The following is a 19,268-nucleotide window of genomic DNA, read 5'->3' as shown; positions in this document are numbered from 1 at the left end:
GTCAGCCCTTGGGGCCCTTCGGCAGGGGTGGCCTGCTGGACTGCCTGCCCACCATTTCTACTTGAGGGAAAAAGCCTCAGAGGTCTGCTCCCCCTCATTCAGGACTGACCCCTAAAGCCGTCAGCACTTAGCTGTTCTCTGTGCGGTGGGCAGTCACTTGGGGGCAGGGGGCCAGGCCAGGCTTCCTGTCAGCCTCCCCAGTGTCCCCGAGGGAATAGCCTCAGCTGGTGGCCAAGTTCAGCCAGGACAACTCCACTTTGCTCTGTTTTACACAGACAAGCCCTTTTTTAGGGCAATTCTGCTCAGAAGTGTTTAGATGTTATTTAAAATGTTTAACAGGGGCGCCTGGGTGGCTCAGTTAAGCCCCAACCTCAGCTCAGGTCATAAGCTCACGGTTTTTGAGTTCGAACCCCGCATAGGGCTCTCTGCTGTCAGCATGGAACCTGCTTCAGATCCTCTGTCTCCCTGTCTCTCTCTCTGGCCCTCCCCTGCTTGCTCTCTCAAAAATAAACATTTAAAAAATAAAACGTTTAACGAGCACTGACCTGATCCAAACTCCTCACTCCTAAACCCCTAGGACCACACGGCTGCCTTGGCACATAACGGGCCGGGCTGCTCACCACAGGCCCACTCCCAGCCTCTGAAGCTCAGGCCGGCAGGCCCGTGTCTGCTGGAGGGCACTCCTCGCCTGTGTCCGCTCTTCTGCCTGGCACGCCCCACCCCCCATTTCGATGCCCACCGGGTCTTCAGGGGGAACCACGGGGGCTCCCCGTCCCCCAGCAGAGGTACTTGCCTCTCTGAGTCTCCATTAGACTCCGAGCCCACCTAGACATGCTCCTGGGATCTAGGGTCAGGTAAGCTTCCGTCTTAAGCATGAGGTGGCACAGGCACAGATGTGCCCCTCCGGGTGCCACCCTGGCCCAGGCTGGGTCGCCGGTGTGGGCGCTGCCCCCCGGGAGCCTCGGCTTTCATCGGCTAACCAGGACAGTCACCCACCCTCCAGGGAGCAGCTCTGGGAACTCAGAGAGGTACACGGACGTGTGGGGTGCTGCCCCTTCCCCGCACCGCTCGGCTGTGTCAGCAGCCGTGCCCAGAGAACACGGAGTCAGGAGACTGAGAGGGCCCCTGGGCAGCTGCGGGATGGGGTGTACCTCGCGCGACCCTCTCCTGCAGGCAGCCTGGCCCGGGGGCAGCGCGTGGCTTCGGGCGCTGCAGCCCCTGGACCAGGACTCCGTCCTCACACCCTGGGCGGCCAGAGCGCTGTCCGCGCACACGCACGCACGCTGGCACCACGCGTGGGCGCACGCTCGGCCAGGTGGCAGCGGGGCCTCCCGGGCCGGGCCGAGGCCTCCCTGCGGCGTCCTCGCGCACTGACCACGCTTCTCTGTCCGCTCCCTCCCGCAGTATGAGTACAGCTTCCGCACGGAGCAGAGCGCCGCAGCCCGGCTCCCGCCCAGCCCCACGCGGTGTCAGCAGATCCCCCAGTCCTGAGGCCCGGCCGCCACCCCGCCCCCTCGGGGAGAAGACGCAGCCGCCCGACTACTGAGCGCCCCTCCCTCGCCCAGTCCAGTCCCTCCTGCCCGCCCTCACCGACCCCCACCCCCGGGGGCTCGCCTGGGAGACTCCGGGCGGCTGAGCGGTTACCTCCGCGGCCATCGGCTTGCCTGACGGGACACCCCCGCCTCCCCGGGGACACTGTTCATAATCTCGACTAATCTGTGTTTGCTGTAGTGACCAGCAGCTCCTGGCGTGTCTGTGTGACGACCAGCCTCCTACACGCGACCCCACCCACCGCGGGAGCCACCCGAGGGCCCCGCGCAATTGCGGAGCTTCCCGGTGACCCGCTCGCTCCCTGTCCTCCTGACTGTTGCCTGCCGCTAAGCTCGCACGTTCCTCCTGGAATTCCGCCTGAGGTGGGTGGCAGCGGGGCACAGCCCCCCGCCGGGGCTCCCCCCACGCCCCAGAACTGACAGCGACAAGCGCCCTGAGCGTTTCATGGCAACCCTGAGGACTCGAGGGAGGAAGGAGCAGGCGGCCCCCGGCCCCACCGGTGGCCACCCCTTCACGCTCGGCCCCCAACCGACACACTGGACACGCAGAGGTCGGGGCGCAGCCGCCCGGCTGCCCCCACAGAGGACGTCCCTGCTGGGCGAGAAGGCCGAGGGACCTGGTGCTTGCTTGGAGGGGAGTTTTGCTGCCCGGGACACTGTGCTCACCCACCACCCGCCCTGTTCCTCCCAAAGGGCTCGGCTCTGCAACGCCCACGTGCCCTGACCCAGAGACGGGCCCTCCCTGGGCTGCGGGAAAGAGACCCTGTGGGCTGGTGTCCAGCCGCAGAGGGACGCGGGCACGTGGTCACCCAGCTTCGCAGAGCCAGGCTGCATCTCGATGGGGTCTGCCCACAGCAGGAGTCGTTTGTAAAAGTCCGTCTGAGCCAGGTCACCGAACTGGGGCCATGACTGGCCAGTGGCCACACTGGCATCTCCCACAATGCTGGCTGCCAAGTTCAGCCCCACACGGGTTCGCCATGAGAACAGGGCTGCAGCCACCCCTGGGGGGCTCAGGCCCCACCTCGACGGCCTGCCTGGTCTAGTTACCAGGGTCTGTCTCGATTCCACAGAATGTTGGGATCTCCCACCTCGGAGGTCACTAGAGGGCAGGAGCTTTGGATGGGAGGCTTGACATGCATGGGGGGGGGGGGGGGGGAGGGAGCGGGCTGAGGCCTGGAGAGCAGGGAGGTGCCCCCCCCCCATGAAGGTAGCACAGGAGAGCCACAGCCAAGGACGCTCCCTGCCTACCCGTGGCTCCTGGGATGGCACATGGTGGCTGGGGCAGAACTGGCCAACAGTGTGGAGGGTGGCCGCTGGCTCAGAGGTGGGGGTGGGTCAAAAATACCTCCTGTACCTGCCGTCAGCAACGCCAGCTCCAGAACCTCTACCCTCACCGCTGTCGCCCCGGATCTTCAAGGCGATACCTCCTGATTTCTGTGCATTAGAGAAGTGGGCACCTCTCCCTCGCTCCGCCCAGGCCCGGGACGTCCCTGGTGGAGCTGGCCTTCCTGTGCCTCCCACACAGCAAAGCGGCAGGAAAATGCAGGCGGTGTGTGGAACCCCCGGGGTCCAGGAAGCCAAGGGCTATGGTGCTCACCCAGGAAGGAGAGAGCTTCGAACTGGTCTCAGATGTACACGCCGAGATAAGCTAGTTGCGCTTCTGGGGAAACTGGAGGAGTCCCGTGGGGCCCAGAGAACCTGTGTCTCCTGCTGCCTTTTGGACGGGCGGCCGGTCCAAAGCCAAGTGACCTGCGTGACCCCAAGCCCAACACAGAGGGGCGACCAATTCCTTCTGTACCGTTCACTCGGTGCGTGCGCTTTGTTCACGGCCTGACTGGAAGATTACCATCCGACAGGCGGCGCCCAGCAGCCCTTCTCCCTTGACCGACAGCCAGGGGTTTTAGCGGCTCTCAGGGCCGAAGACGAGCACGTGGGAGCCCAAGCGTGGGTGCAAGAAGGCGGAGCTGGGCAGGGAGGGTGACTGTCCCCCCCCCCCAATTCCGGGGCCATCCTGCAGTTACGGGATGGGGCTGCGGGGCCACCAGGAAGAGGCCAGACTGGTGTGGATGCAGGCGGCCTGGGGTGACGACCTCCACTGCATGGTAGACATAAGCGATGTGTAACGGTGACTGAACGTCACCCTAAACCATTAGGACAATTAGGCAGTGACCGTGTTAGGGAGAGGTTGGCGTCTGTGGTAGATTTTAGGCTGCTCCCAGCCCTCTTTGCCTGTTGGGGAGGGGGGGGCGCGTGCAGACAGCAGGACAGCCCGGACCCCTGGCACACCACTGCAACAGAGCGACCTTTTCTTTCTGGGAGGGCGCATTGCCTCACAAACCCTGTGACCACACAGGCAGGGAAGGACAAGGGTTCTCGGAAGTGTAAAGGGCAGGGGCCAGGCCCTCCGTCCCCCAGCACTCCCCGCCGCTCCCCCAGAGACCAACGAGAGCACAGGCTTCCCTGCTGCCTTCTCTCTTCCATCTGAAAATCCGTTCTCTCTCCAAAACCTTGGAAAGGGCATAGTGGTAATAGGGGGTGAGTAGGTTGCGACGTGTTCATTTGCAAATTTTTATCAAGGCTTTTCCTGCCCCGAGTCCCGGAACCAATATGGGCCACACGCCCCTGCCACCTGGAGAGCTGGGACCAGGTCAGGACCCCCGGCCGCCCCGGCTTCCTTGCCGGCAGTTCTGACCTCTGCACAGTTGGCCACCAGGAGCCCCTGACATTTGCTTCCCCACCCCCCCCCCACCCCCCGTGCTGTTCAGAACGGCAGCGCGGCGGGCGACAAGGACTAACACATACTAAGCACCTGCTCCTTGCCAGGCAGTGGCACATTTCTCCTCTTTAAGCACATTTTCTCCCGTTTTTCTCCCTTGAAAAACACCCAGAAATGGATGTTCGTTGCTCCCGGTTAGAGACGAAGAAGCGGAGACCAGTCCGCGGCACAAAGCTGGCAGGTGGCAGAGACAGGACTTGGGCCCCGAGGCTCGTCGGACCCCAGAGCCACTGTGCCGGCTGGTCCAGCATAAGCACACGCCTCACAGCCCCTTTTGGTTCCGGTCCCGCAACGGACCTCCCAGCGCCGCCAGCCACGCTGGTTCCGGCGCGATAGCGTCGCCGCTGCGCCATGGTGCTCGGCAGGGGGCGAGAGCCCAGCTGCCCCCTCGCTCCACCCCGACGAGGGCTCCCCTGAGATCCAGGGAGCCCGAGAGCAAAGCAGGGCCTCGACCCGGCAGCCGCGTGCCCACGGGGGTGCGGGCCCGAGCTCTGACTCCGCCCACTGCCCGCCCTGCCGCCGGGGCCTGGAGGCGGCGGCCCCTCCTCCTTCGCCCGTCCGGATGCCGCCAGGAGACGGGGCTTCTGTTCTCCCCGCGACAGGTGTGTGGGCTGCCATGGGACGCTGGGGCCACGGCCGGGCCGCTGTGCCCTCGCCATGGGAACGACGTCCTTACCGTATTTATTTGAGGTGACTCTGTACTTGGCGAAGGGAAGTTTCACTGTGTGATTGTCTGTCTTAATATAATTTGTTAAATAAACGTTTTAACCTTTTCCCGGGCTTGCTGCTGTGGCGCTACCTGAGCGAGGTCGGCGTCCCTCGGGGAGGCTCCAGCATCTTCCCCGGCTCCTGGCCGGGGAGGAGGGGGGAGGGGAGCAGACAGCCACCGCCCGGCCTTCCCACCCGCTAGAAAGAAGCCGTGGGCTTCTCTGCCCCTGTTTAGTTTAGAGACCTGGTTACGAACCGGAGGAATTCACGAGGGCCTAGAAAGCCCTGCCGTTCTCTGGGAACAACCCTCAGGAATGCTCCTTGGAGGCAAAAACCCCAGTTGCCACAAAAGCACCTGAAACCCGTGCGCGTCAACAGGTCGCCAACAAGAATGCGCTTTCATGTGCGGCTTGCCCGGGGCCCCGTCTGCGAGGGGTTCGGGGCGGCCGGGCTGCTCGAGAGGACACGCGGCCCCCGTGGTTTCGGTCCTGTCCCGACGGCTCGCCTACTGGCGGGACGCCCCTGCGAACGCCGGCGAGGGGACCAGAGGCCCGCGGGACACGGCCCAAGGCTCCGTGCGAGGGCCGTGGCTTCAGATCTCACTATCAAAGCTCTTTCCCTCCTTTGTAAGTAACCTTTGCATTTTTGGGCTTGACGTGACAACCTGAGCTGTCACTGCCTCCAGCCCTGTTTACGCCAGACTCAGAGTGGGGCCCACCTTTAGCTCACCTGTCATCAGGGCCATGAGAGTCCCCCAAGTGTCCCTGCCTCCAGCCTAGGACCCCCACCTCTGGCATCTCGCAAGAGCGAGGAAAAGCAGCCCAGAGAATGCCACGAGAAATCCACAAGGAACACTCAACGCAGGGTCTGAAGAGCTGGATTCCATTCTGGCTCTGCCACTCCCTGACCACGTGCACGTCACTGGTTACCCAGTACCCGCAGAAGGAGAGGGTGCGTCCCTCCTGGCTTACCCTGGGAAGACGGGAGGAAGGGCTCTTAGCGTCAGCAGAGACCACGTGACTTGCCAGGTCTCTCTTCGGGGCCAGGGTTGGGTGTTGCCATCCACAGCCTAGTGCTGGGTCACCCAGGAAGTTCAAGTGGTGGCCTCGGACTGACATCCAGGGCACAGAGTCCATTTGCAAGAGGCCTCATGCACTGCTCAGACAGACAGACGGATTCCCCAGAGCCGGGAGGAGGAGGCAGCTCACAGACCTTAGGGCAGCAAGAAACCAACACCTACACATGACAGCCTAGGCCAGGGAGGGGTGAATGGCCAGACCCAGAGGAAACTTGGAACCCAGAGCAGGATGCAGCCAGGCGGCACCTGTTTCTGCCTCATCTGAGCATCCGCTTCTAGTTCTCTCACACTCAGGCCCTCCTTCTCACGTGCTCTGTCCACCAGTGTGCACGGCACATGCGTCTTTGTGTGTAGACACAGCCACTCGAGCTTACGTGTCTCTCTTCAGAAGATCCAGAGGCAAGAGTCCCAGGACAGACTCTGATTGGCCAGCCTGGGTCACGTGACCCTTTCTGCCCCAGCGACTCTGGCCTGGGGCGGGGAGGGAGTGTGTGATCACAAAGTATCTGGAGCAGGTCTAATTTATTTAGACCCTCATCGGGCATCTGCTGCAGGGGAGCCCGAGGCTGTGCGGGGAGGGGTAGCACCTCTTCCCCGGGGAGACGGAAAAGCACTCCATCAGCAGCTCTGTGCCATGGAGAGAAGACGTTGAGGTGGGTGGAGGGGCATGCATCCACCTGTCCATCTGTCTGTCTGTTCTCTCAAACCACGTTGTAAGAGCACCTTCCACACGTAGGCGAGAGTGTGGGCACCGGGCAGTCAGCAGTGACCCAACACCACAGAGGTCCCCCTCGTGGATCCATCCCGCTTACCCCCTGCCATGTCTCTCCCACTTCTCCCCCTGCTTCTGCCTGTTGTCGTTGTCTCCTAGCCACCCTGGCTCATCCCTAAAGCTCTGGGCTCCCTGAGCCCCACCCTGACCTTTCTCTCCCCTTCTGCACCCCCCCCCCCCAGGCTGCTGGGGCAGCCCGTGTCTTTAACTGTGCTCAGCTTTGCTGCCGGCCCCGCCTGCGAGGCCCCACCCGGGTGTTACCCCTTGACGTCGTCGGCACATCCCAAGCAGAGCCTACCATCTTCCCACAAGCCCCAAGCTGCTCCCCTTCTCCTGACTCCCGGTCCTGGAACAGGCCCCGCCATCTCCACACCTGGAGGCCCCCCCGCCGCTGCCGCCGCCACCACCTGGAGCCGCCTGTGATCACCCCGTTTCCAGCTGGACAGCTCCCCCCTCTACACGTGCATTCAAACTCAGCCACTGTTTCCTCTTCCTGCTGCTCCTTTTTAAATTCTGCCCCTTGACGCTTTTCACCTGGATTACAGCATCAGCCCCTTAGCCGGGCCCCTGCCCCCAGCATCTTCCCCTCCCAGCCACCTTCCTCATAGCCATCTGTCGGGATGCCTCCACTTACAGTGCCCGCCCCCCAAGAATGAAATCAGAGTCCCTCAGGTTTCCCAACACCATCCTTCCAGGTCTGACCCTGCCTCCTGTCCCAGCCTCACCTCCTGCAAACCTCCCTGATGGATTTTGCATGGTTCTTCACACCCTAAACTCTGTACTTCCTTGCTTTTGCATATGCTGTGCCCCCTATCTAGGATGCTTGTCCCTCATTTTTCTGTCTGGTCAAGTCTTGTTCATCCTCGAAGCCTCTGCTCAGACACCTCCTCTGTGATGTCCTGCTTGACCCCCTGGAGGCAAAGCTAACATTCCTCCCCTTCAAGCCACTCCATACCTTGCACACTGGAACCACTGACCCATGGGCAACACTGCAGCCCTCCAGTCCTTTCATTAGACGACCTGCTCCTAAAGGAGGGGGAACAGGTCTCATTTATGACACCTTCCTCCGTAGCCCCATGTAGACGCACCCAACACAGGCCTTGAATAAAAACAGGCAAGAGCAAATGCTCAGTGAACGACTAACTCAAAGTGGGTAGGGCGACAGGTGGGCTGGACTCCACTACTGAGCAGCCCAAGAAGGATGGGCCCCGGTGGCCCTTGCCACGAGGTTTGTGACCACCCCAAGGACTGTGATGACCAGCAGCAGCCCTCCCTGGACAAGTCCCGATGCTGGCCCCAAAGCGACCAGAGACAAGAGAACTGGGCCCTCACCTGGCCCACCTCTGAAGCCACGGCACCCAACAAGATCCATGATGGGGGTGCAGCAGGCAGGTAATGGCCATGGGCTGCTAGATGTCCCCTTGAAGCCCAACTCAAGGGGCTGCCAGAGAAAGAAAGACGATCCATAGGTCACAGGAGCCAACACTAAAGCTAGGGGGGCTTGGGTCTAGGGGAAAGCAGCAGAGCAGGGGGCAAGATGGCCGCTGCCACTGATGAGAGGCAGTGTGGGGGCGGGGGGTAATTTGCTGGCTGTGCTCGTTCATCTCTACCCCACCCCCCCACACACACACACACATGCACGCACGTCGCCCCGGGTGGCTCATGTCATCCCTTCGCTACCAAAACAGCAGCCTGGCTGACCCCTAAGCTCCCTCCTCCCTTCTCCCCACACCTTGGGCCAAGTAAGTGCAACCAGAGACACGGGTCTTGGGAAAAGTGGTGCCAGGCAGAGGTCTTGGCCCTTTCCCTTTGGGTCTGGATCTCCTGAAGGGGAAGGGCACGCAGATGGATGTGGGCACAGTTGAATAGCCGAGACACATCCGTCCCTCCTCCCTCGTCACTCTCGGGAGAGGGCACAGGACTCACAACCTTAACTGCACAACGGAACCACCTAGAGAGTTTTTAAGACTTCCTGTGCCCAGACCACACCCAGATCAGTGAAATCAGAATCTCCGATGGAGGGACGCATGAGTCCGTCATTTTTCAGTCTCCCCGGGTGATGCCAGTGTGCAGCCGAGTTTAAGAATCACCAAGCTAAATTCTGGGCTTTCCCAGATGCATGTTGCTTCCCTCAAATACACGTTACCAGCGATGGGGCTTAGAGTCCAAAGGAATAAATCCAGAGGAGAGAAACAGACCCCAGAAGAGCTGGTCCACCAAAAGGAACACAAGAAGCTGACCAACCAAAAACAGAAGAAGAACGAACAGACCGGAGAGAACATGCGTTTAGTATAAACAAAAACTAGCCCCCAGGAGAAGAGGACACTGGAAACATTAGGGGCTCATTCAAAACAACTTGCTTCTGCCCATCAGTCCTGAAATGCTGATAGGCCAAAGAGGAAAAGAAACCGATATATCAGCAATTGCACTTGGAGATTTTACTACACCTCTCCCAGAAGCCAGCCAAGTTCATATAACACAAGCCAGTACGAGGCCAGCATGATCCTGATACAAAAACCAGGCAAAGACACCACAAGAAAGTTACAGGCCAATATCCCTGGTCAACACAGATGCAAAAAACCCTTAATAAAATATTAGCAAGCTGATTTCGATAGTGCACTAAAAGGATCATAGACTGTGATCGAGTGGAATTTATTCTAGGAATGCAGAGATGGTTCGACATCTGCAAAGCAACCCATGCTACACCACATCAATGAAATCAGGCTAAAATATATGCAGAGAAAGCATCTGACAAAATTCGACATCCATTTGTGATAAAAAGCTTTTAAAGTGGGTATAAAGGGAACGTACCTACATGTTCCTGTTCCTGTACCTGTATATTCTCTATAACATAATAAAGCTTTACAGCACAAGCCCACAGCTAACATACCCAATGGTGAAAAGCTTTCAGCTTAGAGGGAAAGCTTTTAAGATCAGGAATCAGACAAGGATTCCCACCCTCTCACCACTTTTGTTCCATATAGTATCAGAAGTCCTAGCCAAGGCAGTTAGGCAATAAAAATAAAATACATCCAAATTCGGAAAAAAGAAGTTGTCATATTTGCAGACAACGTGATAGGATATAGAGAAAATCCTAAATACTCCACCAAAACACGGTTAGAATAAAGGAATTCAGTGAAGTAGCAGAATACAAAAATCAGTTGCATTTCTATACACTAATGATGAGCTATCACAATGAGAAATTAAGAAAGCAATCCAATTTGTAATTACATCAAGAAGAATAAAATACCTAGGAATAAATTTAACCAAAGAGGTGAAAGACCAATACACCGAAAACTATAAGACACTGATAAAAGAAATTGAAGAAGACACAAATAAATGGAAAGATACTGCATGTTCATGGATTGGAAGAATTAATAATATTAAAATGTCTCTGTTTCCCAAAGCAATCTCCAGATTTAATGCACCCCCTACCAAAATTCCAATGGCATTTTTCATAGAACTAGAAGAAAGGATCCTAAAATTTGGATGGAACCACAAAAGACCCAAGTAGCCACGGCAATATTGAGAAAAAAGAACAAAGTTGAAGGCATCGCGCTCCCTGATTTCAAACTATATTAAAAATCTACAGTAATCTAAACAGCATGATATTGACACAAACCAGATACATAGATCAACAGAACAGAAGAGCAAACCCAGAAATAAACCCATGCATACAATGACCAATTAACTTAGGTCAAAGGACCAATAACATACAATGGGGAATGTACAGTCTTTTCAATAAATGGTGCTGGGAAAACTCGTCAGCCCCATGCAAGAGAATGAACCCGGACCACTTTCTTACACCATGCTGAATGAAAGACTTAAGTGTGAGACCTGAAACCACGGAACTTCTAGAATACAGCAAAGGCGGTAAGCACCTGGACATCAATCTTAGCAAGGTTTTTGATCTGACTCCAAAAGCAAAGGCCACAAAAGCAAAAATAAACAGGCGGGACTACATAAACTAAGAAGCTCATGCACAGCAGAAGAAATCATCAACAAAATGAAGAGGCCACCTGCTAAGCGGGAGAAAATGTTTGCAAGTCCTGTATCTCCTAAGGTGCTAATATCCTAAATATATAAAGAACACATACCTCATACAACTCAAAGGCAAAAACATAAATGAAACGATCTGATTAAAAAACAGAGGACCTGAATAGACATTTTTCTAGAGAAGGCATCCAGATGGTCAACAGACACATGAAAGGATGCTCAACATCGCCCTCGAGAGGGAAATGCAAGTCAAAAGCACAATGAGATACCACCTGACACCTGTTAGAATGGCTAGTCTCAAAAAGACAAGAGATAACAAGTGTTAGGGGGAGGAAAAGCCCCGTGCACTGTTGATGAGAATGTAAATTGGCGCAGCCGCTATGGAAAACAGTAAGGGGATTCCTCAAAAAATTAAAACAGAACTCCCTTGTGACCCATCAATTCCACTTCGGGGTATTTATCTGAAGACAATGAACACACTAACGTGGGAGGATACCTGCACCCCTAGATTTATGGCAGCATCATTTACAATGGGCAAGCCGTGGCAACAGCCTAAGTTTCCATCAGCGGATGGATGGATAAAGACGCGGGGTGTAAATACACCTTCGTGGTATGCCACCGTAAAGAAGAAAATCTTGCCATTTGTGACAATACGGATGGAACTTGAGAGCACTGTGCTAAGTGAAATAAGCCAGACAAACACTGTATGATCTCATTTATAGGCACAATATTTAAAAAAAGAAAAAAGTTCGCAGATACAGGGAACACGCTGGCACAGGCTAGAGGCAGGGGGGTGGGAGTAGGAGAAAACGGGTCAAAAGTACACACTTGTAGTGATAAGAGAGTTAATCGCGGGATGTAGTATACAGACAGCACGGTGACTACAGTTAATAATACCGTTTTGCCTCTTGAAAGTGGCTAAGAGAATAGATCTTAAAGGTCCTCTTACAAGAAAAATTGTTAATTATGTATGGGTGATGGATATTAACTAGATTTATTGTGGTGACTATTTCGCAAGATATACAGCTATTGAATCATTATATTGTAAACCTGAAACTAGTATGTTCTATGCCAATTATACCTCAATTAAAAAATACACATGAGCGGGGCGCCTGGGTGGCTCAGTCAGTTAAACCTCCGACTCCTGGTTTCAGTTCAGGTCATGATCTCATGGTCTGTGAGTTCAAGCCTGGCACTGGGCTCTAGACTGCCAACGCAGAGCCTGCTTGGGTTGGATTCATTGATTCATTCATTCATTCATTCTCTCTCTCTCTCTCTCTCCCACACACACACACCATCTCTCAAAAAAAATTTTTTTTCCCAAATACACATGAGCAGACAGATAAAAAATTCAAACAGCCTAATTAAGAAGCACAGCACTTTCAACCCAGCATAGAGTCCATATCCCCTTAAAATTTGCTATGTACTAAGCCACTGGAGAAGTCTCAACAAATTCCAAAGCGCCAACATCATACCTAAGATCATCTCTGATTTGGGTGATAGGATTAGAAGTGTGTAAGATGGGAGCTCCTTAACATCACATACAACACAAAACGCACAACTGAGTAAGAGAAAACCATAAGGGAAATTACTGAGATCTCATCATGGAACGATAATGAAATACCTACCCGGGTCAGAACCTTCGGGACACAGCTGAAGCAGTAAATAGAACAAAACTTAGTCTAAATTTATCCCAAACCAAGAAAGATCGAAAACAAACAACCTCAACTGTCCGCTGAAGAAGGTAGGAAGAGAGCAGTCAACGCAAAGAAACAGAAAGTAATGACTAGTGAGGGTAGGATCAATGAAATAGAGAAAACATACAGAAATCTGAACAGTGTTTTCTCTGAAAAGAGCAAAAGACAAATTTCTGGAAAGAGACGATACAAATGAAAATCAAAACAAGAAATAACCACGGACATAACAGATTCACAAGTTTTTTTATTAGGAACCCTATGTTACATATCTGAAAAAATGTAAGATGTCAAAGTGACATAAGAATTCTAGAAAAAAAATATGTCAATTATATATCAACTTAAAAGGAGAATGTCTGGGGGCGCCTGGGTGGCTCAGTGGGTTAAGCGCCCGACTTCAGCCCAGGTCACGATCTCAGTCTGCGGGTTCAAGCCCCGCCTCGGGCTCTCTGCTGTCAGCACGGAGCCCCCTTCAGATCCTCCGTCCCCCTCTGTCTGCCCCTTTTCTGCCTGTGCTCTCTCTCTCAAAAATAAACAAAAGAGAGAGAGAATGTCTGGGAGAAATTGAGATACGACTTCGCCCCAATCAAAGGACAAACATTAGAACGTCAATTCCAAACCCTGGTGAGCACGTGGGCTGTGCTGAGCAAGAGGGAGAAGTCTCACTGGATGTGGCTTCAGGGGACAGGGTTTGGATCCACGAGTGGATGCAGCAGGAAAGCACATCTCCGTGTGCCCGGAGTTGTCCGGCCATGCAGGGGCTCCCTCACAGACAGTGAGCGCCCCATCACTGGAGAAGCGGAAGCCCGCTTGTGGAGGACACTGATGCACGGGGGTGTCTTATCGGTTCTCACTCATCAGGGGGTGGATGACTTCACTAAGGTCAACGGTTTTATGGTGCTGTGTTGCCGTCATTCCATTGCTTTCTTTCACGTGTTTTGGTTTTTTTTTTTTTTTTTACCGAAGGGTAACATTCATACAAAAAAAGTGCCCGAGTCATAAGTGTACTACCTGATGAATACTCACAAGCTGAACACACCCATGTAAGCAGCCCAGACCGAGAGACAGACTCCACCTGCCTTCGAGGACCCCCCCGCGCCCACCCAGCTACCATCCCTCAGAGGCAGAGGAGCACGATCCTGACTTCTAAGCCCACAGATCAGTTTTGTTTTTGACGCCTACGTAAATGGAATCCTAGGGCACCTGGCTCTTTTGTCCCTGGCCCCTCACCCTCGGCAGGATATCGTGAGGCTCACCCGTGCAACACGTGGCGGGGGTTCATTCACTCTCTTCGGCAGGTAGTAGTAGGTCCGCGGTGTGAATGCACCGGTTTCCCCACCCCAGCGCCAGTGGGCTCCTGAGTTGTTTTAGTTCGGGGCCTGCCGCGAGCAGCACCGTGGACACTGGGCACGTACATCTGGTACGTGCAGACTCATCGCTGTGGGGATCAGCATCGCCAGGAGCGGCATTGCTGGATCGCAGAGGCAGCACGCATTCGGTGTTGGTAACACTTCCAGACGGTCTTCTAAGACGGAGTAGCGATTTACGCTCACACCAGCCATGCGCAGAAATTCTAGTTGCTCCGCGCCCTTAACAACACTTAATTAAGACTTTGCAAAATTAGCCATCTCGGTAGATACGAAGTACTATCTGACTGCATTTGAAATTTGCTTTTCCCTATTGACGAATGAGGTTGAGCGCACGTTCATGTGTTTATTGGTCCCTTGAGTATCTTTTGTGAAGACCTAGCCTCTTGCCCATTTTCTACTGTATTGTCTTTTTCTTAGTTTATTTCTTAAGTTCTTCATATGTTCGCAAAATGAATCCTTTAAAATATACATATATGTGTGTGTGTGTATATTATATATATGTATATATATATACATATATATATATATAATATACACACACACACATATATTTGCAAATATCTTCTCCCAACTATGGCTTGCCTTTCCTCCCTTTTAATGGTGTCTATTGATGAACCGAAGTTATTCTCCTACAGATCAATAGCAAAAAACCTAAACATCTGATTTGAAAGCGGGCAGAGGATCTGAATAGACGTTTTTCCGAGGACGACATACAGATGGCCAACACATACATGAAAGGATGCCCAACATCACTCATCACCCAGGAAATGCAAGTCAAAACCACAATGAGATATCACCTCACCCCTGTTAAGATGGCTATTATCGAAAAGACAGAAAGAGCAGGTGTTAAAGAGGACAGAAAGAAAAGGGAACGCCTGTGCGCTCCTGGTGAGAATGTAAACTGGTGCAGCCATTATGGAAAACAGTACGGAGGTTCCTCAGAAGTTAAAAATAGAATTACCATATGATCCAGTCATCCCCCTTCTGGGTATTTATCTGAAGAAAATGAAAACACTAACTCGATATCTGCACCCTCACGTTCAGCGCAGCATTATTTGTAATATCCAAGACGTGAAAACAACCCAAGTGTTCACTGATGGATGAATGGATAAAGGAAATGTGTTATGTGTGTTATACACAAATATGTATACGTAATATATGTTATACACACACACACACACACACACACACACACACACACACACACACACACACATAATGGAATACTATCCGGCCATACAAAGGAATGAAATCTTGCTGTTTGGGACAACACAGATGGAACTTAAGGACATTATGCTAAGCAAAATAAGCCAAAGACAAGTACCATATGACGTCACTTATCACGTGGAATCTTAAAAAGCAAACAAAGGGGCACCTGGGTGGCGCAGTCGGTTAAGCGTCCGACTTCAGCCAGGTCACGATCTCGCGGTCCGTGAGTTCGAGCCCCGCATCGGGCTCTGGGCTGATGGCTCAGAGCCTGGAGCCTGTTTCCGATTCTGTGTCTCCCTCTCTCTCTGCCCCTCCCCCGTTCATGCTCTGTCTCTCTCTGTCCCAAAAATAAATAAACGTTGAAAAAAAAATTATAAAGAAAAAAAAAAAAAGCAAACAAAAACCCAGTTCATAGATACAGAAATTGGTAGTTACCAGAGGCGGTGGGGGGAAGGGGTCAAAAGGTACCAATTTCTAGTTGTAAAGTAAGCAAGTTATGGGGATACAACGTACAACATGCTAACTACAGTTAGTAACACCGCGTTGCACGTTTGAAAGTTGCTAAGGAGACTAAATCTTAAAAGTTTTCATCATAAGAAAAAAAACTTTTATGACCACGTATAGTGACAGATGTCCCCTAGCCCTATTGTGATCATTTCACAATACATACAAATACAGAATCACTCTGCTGTCTACCTGAAACTAATATATGTCAAATATACCTCAATTTTAATAACGATAAAAATTTTAAGACATTATCAATATAGTCCAATTATCAATCTTTTCCTCATATGGGTCTTGAGAAGCTGCCTATCCTCACAAGCAGATTCAAAAATGGCTTTTATTTCCTGCCAGTACCTTCCCTTGGAGAGGAGCCCTCAAAGACAGGAGAGGACAAGCCCCTGGGGGGAGATGACGTGGGTGCTGAGTATACATGCGGGGGGGGGGGGGGGGGGGGGAGGGCCTGGGTTGGAGGATGTTCCCAGTGACGGGGAAGCAAGTGGGCGGTGGGGGCGATCACATCTGTCCACACAGCATCACAAACACCCACGGGCCGGCACCACACTTCACGTGTGTTATCACCACAATCCTGCACTCAGGATTCCCCCATCCGGCAAGTGGGGAGACTGAGGCTCCAGACAGTGCTGGGAAGCACGCAAGCAAACCAGGGCCAGCTCGGGGTGCCCGATCAGCGAATGCCCAACTCCAGCGCTGTGCCGGCACGCAGCCTGGATGGAGTCCCTCCCAGAAGGAAGCGTCCCCTACAGCAGGGATACCTCCCTGGGAGGTCAGAGGAGCCCCACTCGGCACGCAGCTCTGCCACCTCCCCTGAATGTGACCCTGGGGCTCCGGGATAACAGCAACTAGCCACCCAGGGCTTTCCCGGGGAAAAAGAACTCCGACCCAGAACTTGCTTGGCCCAGGGCAGGGCCCAGTGCCAGGGGCAGCCACGGGGAGGCCCCACGAGGCAAGAAAGGGGCCGAATGACCGTGGCCCACCCCAGACCCGTCCACCTAGTGTGGGAGCCTCCAGCTTAGTACACACCGGTGCCCCCCTCGGTGTTCCGTGGCTGAACCTTGCCAGAAGGCCCAGGTACTCTGGAGCTCGCTTCCAGGCTCAGTACTGGCCTCGCTCTATCCATCTCAGCTTCCCGGTGGATAATGAGCCACCGCAGCCTTGTCCAGAGCTGCAGGGCTGGACCCCCACCACCCCGCCGCACAGACTAGACGCGTTCCCTGGAGGGGCCTCCTGCAGGAGCTAGGACGGCCTCTAGCAGCTGCTCCCGGGGAGGCGGCACTTTGCCGGGAGGCAAACCCCCCTCTGAGTTCCACTTCCCGGCTGAAGAACCCAGGAAGTCTCTTGCACTTTTCTCGAGCCCGCTTTCTCCTCTGGAAAATTAGGGCCGCCCTCGAGGCTCCCTCTCAAGGCCGCTGGGCAGGGTCTCAGCAAAGGGCCTAGCCTGGAAGGCCCCCTCTGCCCGCAGCCCCGGGGCGGAGTCGGGCCGCCGGCGCGCACACCCGAGTCCGGCCGCGCGGGGGCGCTCCGCCGCATCTGGCCGGCCCCCTCCGCCTTGCTGACGCTTCCCACCCTTCCAGAAAGAAAGCGGAGCTGCGGGAGTTGGCCTGACTGCCGGAAGGAAAACCGATCCATCGTCTTCGCGCCGCAGACGTTTGGTTGGGTGGCGGCCAGCCCGCAGTGCCAGCCTCGTCTGCACCCCTCGGGGGTCCCACCCGGCTCGCGGGGAGCGGCCCGCGTAGATTCTGAATCACCCGGATGGAGGACTCGCCCGACCCCGCAGCGCTTGCCCTACCCTGGAATCCGGGGCCTGAGCCAGGGCTGTGGGACGGGAAGCCCCCGGCCCCACCCTCCCTTGCGGGTGGGCTCAGGCAAGTCGCGTCACAGAGCCTCCGCTCGGAGCCTCGATTGCCACATCCCTAAAATGGGAAAGTCCACAGTCCCTGCTTTGAAAAGTTGCTGAGAAGGTTAAGGAGCTGTATCGCCGTCGCCCACCTTCCTGGCCTTAGGCAAGCCACCTGCACCTCCCTCCCTCATCCTCAGTTTCCCTGGCCACAAAATGGGGATACCAGAAGTCCTTACAAGGCCCCTGTAGACAGGGGATGGCAGCAGCTGCCTGGCACCCCTCGGTTCTCAGGAAAAGCAAGCAGCTCCTGGGGTTGTTCTGGAAGCTCAGCAGCCCCCCAGTCTGGCCGCGTGCCTGCGCTCCAGAAGCCCACAGGTTGTCATGTAGGGACCCAGGCCACTCAGCTGGGGAGCCGCTGGCTTAAGGCACAGGTGGTGCTCCCTCTCGCGCCTACCTCAAACGGGGTGCTCCCGTGCAGCCCACAGGCGTCTGAGCGGGTGTCTGGGCCCTCCCTGGGTGAGTCGCCAGGCAGAAACACTCCGCTTTTTTGACACCATCCAGAAAATGAAAATGTCCCAGGCGTCTACTCCTTCCCTTCCTTTTGGCAACTGAAACTGCCCGGAAACATAACCGAGGTACTGGGTGCAGCGCGGGGGTCCATGCTGGAGTCACGGCCTCCCGCAAAGCCAGCCTTGGGACTTGGGGAGCAAAGCAACGCCTTGGCTCAGACTCTGCCAGGCCAGGCAGGGGGTGACCCCCGACCCCCACCAGCCCACATCACAACATGCTTCCAAACTGGCCCCAACCTGACGGGCACGCGGAGAACCCAGACTTCCTTCCCCACTAGGGCTGCCGCCTGCCCCCATTTCCACCCCCCCCCCCAAATATTTGGAATGGTCTTTGACTGAAACGAGATTAATCCTCAGTTCTCTGACAGTGTCTTTGGGCATGTGTTTTTATAACCTCTCTTTCAAATGAGAACCATTTGTCGCCGGGAAGCTGGGGAGGCCCAGCCCCAACTGCTGGGCCAGACATCACCGGCACCTGATTGAATGTCAAGGACAGTGCAAGGGGGCAGGGCTGAGGTGAAGGGCGGGACATGAGCAGTGATTACCTGTCCTTTGCTGGTCTCTGCCCTGTCCCCAGCCCTAGCCAGTGGCAGAAGCCAGAGGGTCTGGCTCCAACCCCGCCCGCCCCTCGACCAGCCATATATACTGGAGCTGGTGACTTGACCTCTCTGAACCTTACTTTCCTCCTCTGTAAAATGGGAGGGATGATGGCCCCCAGCTTTCGAGTCATGTGCCCAACCCAGCAACTAGAAGGCGGCAGACCCTAGATGCTGAAGGAGGCTTTTGCACAGTCCCGGCCCCCTTGGAACTCCTGGTGGAAAGGCAAAGTACTCCTGGCTGGGGCCTTCCAGGGGGCTGCAAATGTCTACCGTACGTGTGGCTCGAGCCTCCTCCCCCTTCCAGGCTCAGCCCCGGGCAAGAGGGCATCCCTGCCCAGAACTAAGTTGCTGGAGCTTTAATATGGAGAGGGCTGAGTTTATAGGAACCACAACGCAGCCTCTTTAATTAACTCCCAGCCCTCTGTCGGTGGCCTCCCCCCTCAGCACGGTCTCTCCCCCAAGCCCAGGACCTGTTTGAAGTTTGCAACCCCTCCCACCCCCCTTCCTGCTGGCCCTGCTTGCTGAACCAACTACAGACCCTTCGGGCTCAGCTGGGAGGGATTTACTGGAGAATTTCAATCATGG

At 54.9% G+C, this 19,268-nt stretch overlaps 1 protein-coding gene across 6 annotated transcripts in view; it reads left to right on the top strand.

Moving 5' to 3' along the window:
* The window catches only part of MVB12B (multivesicular body subunit 12B), a 263,019-nt gene that overhangs the window by 243,543 nt on the left and 208 nt on the right, over positions 1 to 19,268 (top strand). For 4 of the 6 annotated variants that reach the window (XM_047830755.1, XM_047830753.1, XM_047830756.1 and 1 more), the window contains one exon: positions 1,405 to 5,099. The exons of the other annotated variants lie outside the window; for them this stretch is intronic. In XM_047830755.1, the coding sequence (XP_047686711.1) occupies positions 1,405 to 1,491 (87 nt within the window). In that variant the 3' untranslated portion in view covers positions 1,492 to 5,099. Of the gene's footprint in view, positions 1 to 1,404; positions 5,100 to 19,268 lie in introns of those variants that run through there. 6 annotated transcript variants of the gene reach the window in all.

The sequence above is a fragment of the Prionailurus viverrinus genome, chromosome D4 (assembly GCF_022837055.1).
Source record: "Prionailurus viverrinus isolate Anna chromosome D4, UM_Priviv_1.0, whole genome shotgun sequence".
NCBI classification, from domain to species: Eukaryota; Metazoa; Chordata; class Mammalia; order Carnivora; family Felidae; genus Prionailurus; species Prionailurus viverrinus.
The sequence above is the reverse complement of the archived record's forward strand: the minus strand, read 5'-3'. Positions and strand labels throughout refer to the sequence as shown.